The sequence below is a fragment of the Schistocerca serialis genome, chromosome 3 (assembly GCF_023864345.2).
Source record: "Schistocerca serialis cubense isolate TAMUIC-IGC-003099 chromosome 3, iqSchSeri2.2, whole genome shotgun sequence".
NCBI lineage: Eukaryota > Metazoa > Arthropoda > Insecta > Orthoptera > Acrididae > Schistocerca > Schistocerca serialis.
In genome coordinates, this window is record NC_064640.1 from 137811987 (window position 1) to 137818611 (window position 6625).

Here is a 6625-nt window from a genome sequence, read left to right on the forward strand (position 1 = left end):
CTCTCCTGCGAACCTTGCAGAACTAGCACTCCTGAAAGAAAGGATATGTGGAGACATGGCTTAGCCATGCCCGCGAAAGGCAAAGGTCCCGAGTTCGAGTCTCGGTCCGGCACACAGTTTTAATCTGCCAGGAAGTTTCATATCAGCACACACTCCGCTGTAGAGAGAAAATTTCATTCTATGTACATCATTGTTCCTTTTCAACTGTAGTGGATTATTTGCAACAAACTTCATGAGGGAATAAATACACTGTCAAGCAGTAATGGGAATGCCCAACTCCTTAAACAGATCTCTACAAGACGATTATGAGTGAGAAGTACATATTATTCTTACAGCAGATATTTGAGCAATTGAGACTTTCTTTCTTAAAGGTGAGTAACTCAAGAACATTATTCCATACGAAATTTTGAATGAAAATTTGTCAACTTACTGATTTCTCTCTCCCCAAGATTTGCAATGATTCTAAGTGCAAATGTGGTTGACCTGGGTTGTTTTAAGAGTTCCAAAACATGCTTTTTCCAGTTAATATTCTCATCAATAAGGACACCTATTCTCATCAATATGGACACCTAAGAATTTTGAAGTTTCCACCCCATTTATTATTTCCTCTCCATGTGTTACAGTTATCATTGGTGTAGTACCCCTAGGTGTGCAGAATGGAATATGTTGTGTCTTTTTAAAACTGAGGGTGAGACAATTTGCGTAAAACCAGAGAATCACACTTTAAAGAATGTTGTTTACCATTTCTTCTACTTCTGTATGTATGTTTGGATTGCTTACAATAGTAGTGTAATCTGCAAAAAGAACTAATTCTGATTGTTAGATATCAGATGGAAGAGCATTTACTATACCATCAGTTCCATAAAACTTCAAATTATCTATGAGAATACTGTGAAGTACACAGTCAAATGCCTTAGATATGGCGCAGAAAATACCAAGTGGCTATGCAAAATTTGGTGAATGAACATGTAAATGGCATTCTCAGTACAGTAACTCTCCTAAAACACAAACTGGGATTTGCTAAGGATATCATTGTTGCAAAGATGAGATACTATTGCAGAACACCTCACCTTCTCAAAGATTTTGGAAAATGATGTCAACAGTGAAACATGTCAGTAGTTACTGACATCTCTCATATCACCTTTCTTAAAGAGGGGTTTAGCAGTGGTATATTTCAGTCTTTCTGGAAAAATGTCTTGATTTAGTGACGTGTTACATATTTCACATAAGACCAGGTTTATTATTTATATTTATTTATCCATCCATCCATTGACAATGTAAATGTAAAATACAGGCACAGATATACATAAATGTACACAGTTACCCACATAAGTACATACATACACTTCGTGCCTTACTGTATTTCACTGTTCTACTGAACATACTGTAAAATGGCTCTTAATTGTCAACAAAATTTACACATCATTTCAGGTATTCCTTTACAGTATAAAACACTTCCTAACAAATAATTTTTAAGGTATTCCTGCAGGCATATATTTCACTTTTGTCTTTGATTTCTAGTGGTAGTTTATTGTGCAGTTTAATTACATTATATAGGGCACTATTTTGGGTTTTTGTTTTGTTTCTATTGAGATGTAACTGGTGGGTGGATCTGGTTCGATGTTTGTGTAGAGACCTGTTTGTTAGATACTGATCAACATCTCTTTTAATGTGGATCAATATTTGCAAAATATACTCACATGGAACAGTCAAGATTCCCACTGATTTAAACAACTCAATGCAGTGAGTTCTCTTGCTACCTTTTCACAATGCATACAGCCCTTTTTTTTAGCTTAAAGATTATCTGTCTGTTCTGCTCATTTGTTCCCAACAACATTATCCCATAACTCATCACAGAATGAACATATGCAAAATACATTGTTCCAGTGTGTTAGCTACTACACACAGAATTTGTTATTCTAACTGCAAAGCATGCTGAAGCTGTTTATTTCCCAAGGGCAGTAACACGCTCAGCCCGTTTTAGTTGTGCATCAACATGCTTCACTAGAAGTTTTGTTTGTAATACACACTCTATGAGCTGATATTTCACTTTTAAAGAGTTATTTTTGTGTTTTCCGCTGATGTGGAAACTAATGCTTTCTTTTTATGCGGAAACAAACACTGTCTTTTTTTTTTACATTTAAAGTTAATTTGTTTTGTCTACCCATCTGCATATGTGCATAAGTGTTTCTTCAGCTTTGTACATTTGTTGATGTTTTACTGATTAGAATGTTACTGTCATCAGCAAACAGTATGGTTTCACTACGTTTGACACTCTGGGTGAAAATCATTGATATATATCTAGAAAAGTATTGATCCAAGGACACTTCCAGGGGGACTCCAATATTAATGTATTCTGGGTTAGAAATGCATTTTATGACATGACCGGAGTTTTTTATTTTTTTAAAAGGTATGAACGAAACCACTTATTTCTTATTTGGTACCCCTCTTATACCTAGAGCTTCCAGTTTATTTATCAGAATTGTGTGGTCTACTCTACCAAAGGCTTTGCTGAAGTCTGTGCCAGAGTTCATCAGTCATAATACCTGGTGAGTGAAATATGCCAGTCCTCAAGCAATCCTTGCCACAGGTTTTCATTTGGGAAGAGATCTGGAAACTGTGCTGGCCAAGGCAAAAGTCAAATGCTCTTTATGTGTTGGTAGGAGAGGACAGCATGAGCAATGTGTGGTACTGAATTATCTTGTTGAAAGATAACATCTTGGAGACAGCGCACAGCCTCTGGCCTTAACACTCCAAAAATTTACTGCTTGTAGAATAAATTACCAGTTACACTAACCAGAGGTGGTCATTTTGTGTACTCAATGGCATCCCATACCACCATGTCAGCATGAAGGTGACAAACACAGTCTGGCAATGTCCATTCTCCTTGGAGCTGGCACATGTGGAGACATCCATTGTGATGCTGACTACAGAATGGGACTCGTATGAAAACATGATGTGGTGCCACTCATGTGTCCAGTACTGTTGTCAGGTGTACCACTATCAATGAGACTCGCTCTGCTGTCGCATCAGGGGAAACTGCAACATGATCATCATGCTCACAGTCTGTGGAGATTCAGACATCATTGCACTTTTTGTGTGGATACTTGTATTGCTGCAGAGACGACCATTTCCTGAATAAAAGTATGTGATATGGCTGTAAGGTCCTGCACAGCAGAGTAAACAATGTGTCTGTCCTCTCAAGCACTAATAACATGGGGACACTGACATTCTGCATGACATTTAGTATGGCCCCCTTGAGCGCATTGATACCACATTCGCATGACAGTTGGGGGTTTCAACCAATGCGAGGAGCAACATGGCAGAATTACAAACCTCTGTCTTGATAGGCAATGATTCTGCCACTGTTGAATTCTGACATGTGCTGTTATACATTTATTCTTCTTACATGAAGCCTAACTTGATGATCTCACAAGTAACCAACTTTCAAATGTGATTTCTGGATGAAAAGCCTCATCTTATCTTCTATAATGTAATTGGCATTACTAAAATGTACCAACCAACTTTCAAACGTGATTTCTGAATGAAAAGCCTCATCTTATCTTCTATAATGTAATTGGCATTACTAAAATGTACTTTCTGTTGAAACGCTCATTATATCTGCATCCAAGCATGTAGTACACTTCATACCAATTTGAAGTTTTTTGCATGTTGCCTTCAGGGAACTGCAATTTTAACGGCTACTAGGGTATATACCTTTGCTACCATGCTTGTAACTGCTTTGACTGCAGAAACACTTCAGCTCAACCAATTTTCTGAGCAACTAAGTATGACATTAGATTCAAACTATTCGCTCATCTGTTTATGCATACAGTATTTTATCATCATTTATATTATAGATATACGTGAAATATGTTCATACTTAACCAGGGTGCCATGTCTCCTTTATTGTGAACTGGTTTGACAACAGAAATTTTCAATAATTATCTTAATTTAATATTTTATTAATTATTTTAATCAAAGAGATTACACTGTCTTTACTTGGCATATTTAATGATTTGAGAGGATATAATTCTCTTCTCTAGAATTACTTAGCTTAGCTACTAGTTCATGGAGTATTTTGTTACACAAATCCACAAAAATTTGTTTATTGTTCATTACTGGTAGTGTGTGTCTGTCTTTCTCGCACCTGAAATTACACTGTCATCTCTTTTGTAAAACTCTAGCACAGAGTAAAGGGTATACATGGGCTCCTAGACAGGTCAGGATAACAAAATATGTACACATTCACAAACTCTGGAGTTAAGGTTCTCTACATTCAAAGAAAAGTTGCTGTGCTTTCATGTTAAAAATTCTTGTACAGAAAAAAACAGTTCTTTATGACAAACCGCTTTAGTTTGCTCTGTAATATTGACTTTGGAGTGATTTGTACTTCTTCTAGTGTGTTATAGCATATTTTAACACAACAGTAGAGTACACTTTCTTGATAGGATGATGTTTTGGAAAACAGATTTTGATTGTCCTCTGGTACTATAACAGTGAATATCATCTTTTTGCATTGTTTTACAAGTTTTCATGAGAGAGTTCCTGTTGAGTAAGTGTGTTTCATGGATAAAAATACGTGAAACATATATAACGCCAACCTCAGTGAAACAAAATTCACAATTTTCTACTTTTTTAAAGCCATAAATTACCTACAACACACTTTTTACATTCTAAATATGTTTATGTCCTGAGTATCATTTCCTCAGATACATAAGAAAGCAGTGAATGAAACTGTGCATGGTATGTATTGTTTGTTTACTCGTTGTATCCTCTATTATTTGGTTTGCTGAATTCAGAGATCCCAAATTTTCTTAGGGCGCGAGTTTCAACAATTTTCTCTTTAATGTTTCTTGGATACATTTATTTGTTTTTGAGCAAACTGATGTGAAGTTAAAGCTCACATTTTTTCAGTAGTTACAATTTGTTTGTTTCTGTTTGAATACGCATAAATTCAGAGTTTAATACCCTTCCATCAGCAAAAACATAGTACATTTTTGGAGGCTCGTACATTAAAGGTCGTCATCCACATGAACTAGACAGTTCCAGGATCAAAGCAGAATGATAAAAATCAACAGCTCAAGATAAATGTGCACAATATATTTAAAATAAGTATGCCTTATGACGATGGGGTTTGTAGATTTTAGAAGTCAGCAAATTTTTGAGAAACTGTATATTTGCATGACAACTGGAGAATGAACATTTAGAATGTTAGATGTCATTGTTTTTTGGTGTATGCCTACTTTATCATCACAATTTATTTGTTTCAATAAATTGTAAATGAACAAAAAAGGTACTAGCGTGAATCGTCTACAAATTACAGTGCAACGTAGATATGTTAAAAATGTGAAATTCAACAAAGAACACTCAACTTGTAAAACTTTAACACACAACCTAAAACAGAAAGTAAAATACGGCACAACTTACGGTATATGTCTGCCTAGAAAAAGGTCATATTAAAAAAGGAGCAATACTGAAAGCCCAGTAACATTACGTAAGATTTTAGATGAATTCATATCGCTACGTTTTTCTTACTTCGAAAATGATGGAAGAGATGCAGAAGAGGAATAGTGCAGAAAAAGGACTTGAATAGTCAGTAGTGCTTCAAACAGTACTGTTGAACATAATACAATTTCAAGCTTGATTCTTCCTTAAGTTTTTATTTTCACTTTCAACTCTTGACGGTGGATCGAGAGAAAAATGAGGTGGTACTTATATCAAGTTTCGGCATTTGTGTATGGCAGATTAAGAGTCAAATTATTGGTGCCCGAATTGTATACTCGAAATATTTTTTTTTCTGGTAGAATGTGACAACCTATAATGTAATTACACATAACTGCACTTCTCTGGTCAGAAAGTACGAAGAGTCAAGGGCTTGAAGTCTACAACGTACACATAGTTGATTATAAGCCTTGATTAAGGAACGAACTTGTTGAGAAACCTACCGCCCTAACTGAACATAAATGGATGCAACACACTAGAAGTGACGCCAAACACCGACTGCATCATTGTTGTACACAAACAGAAAATATAAGGATGGAAACAAATTTCTCACTGTTTGAAGACATCGTTGAAAACTGCCGGCGTTAGATGCTACCTTCAGCCGAATTCGCACGTTTCTGACAACGCACGATACGCAGGAATGACTTGTGAACAACAAAATCCTCTAATAATTCTGTTATCCGTTTAACACGTGACCGTCAAAGTTCAATGTCAACTGCACAGCTGGAAGAACACAATGTTTCGAAGAACCAAGACCGTGGATCCACTAGCTATTTTATTTATTACAATCTACGCTCATGGAAACAAACATCCAACCTTCCGTATAACATTTATATTTTTTATATCATCTAGTCATTCTCATTGAGCATGCGTTATCACGCCGCTCGTGTGTTTCTTTTTGTAGTTGTGGCGATGTTAATTTGTAAACACTTCAATCAGCTGTCTCATTTCTGTCTGAACGTCTGTAGTGCGTGTTAAATGTTGCACCTACTGTAGCATAGATAGCGCAACCTGTATTTGGTATTTGGCGCTTGTTCAAATTGGTGTGGGGCGGTTTGAAGACGTGCAAAAATATCTAGAAGAACTATAACTCTAAAACGAGAAGAATACTCCAAATTAT

The 6625-nt window shown here is 36.0% G+C and overlaps 1 protein-coding gene across 1 annotated transcript in view; it reads right to left on the reverse strand.

Moving 5' to 3' along the window:
- LOC126469845 (omega-amidase NIT2) overlaps positions 1-6359 on the reverse strand; it is a 31784-nt gene extending 25425 nt beyond the window's left edge. Inside the window, exon 1 of the mRNA XM_050097141.1 lies at positions 6059-6359. Coding sequence (XP_049953098.1) covers positions 6059-6071 — 13 coding nt within the window. The 5' untranslated portion in view covers positions 6072-6359. The remainder of the gene's footprint in view (positions 1-6058) is intronic.
- Positions 6360-6625: the final 266 nt, after the last annotated feature.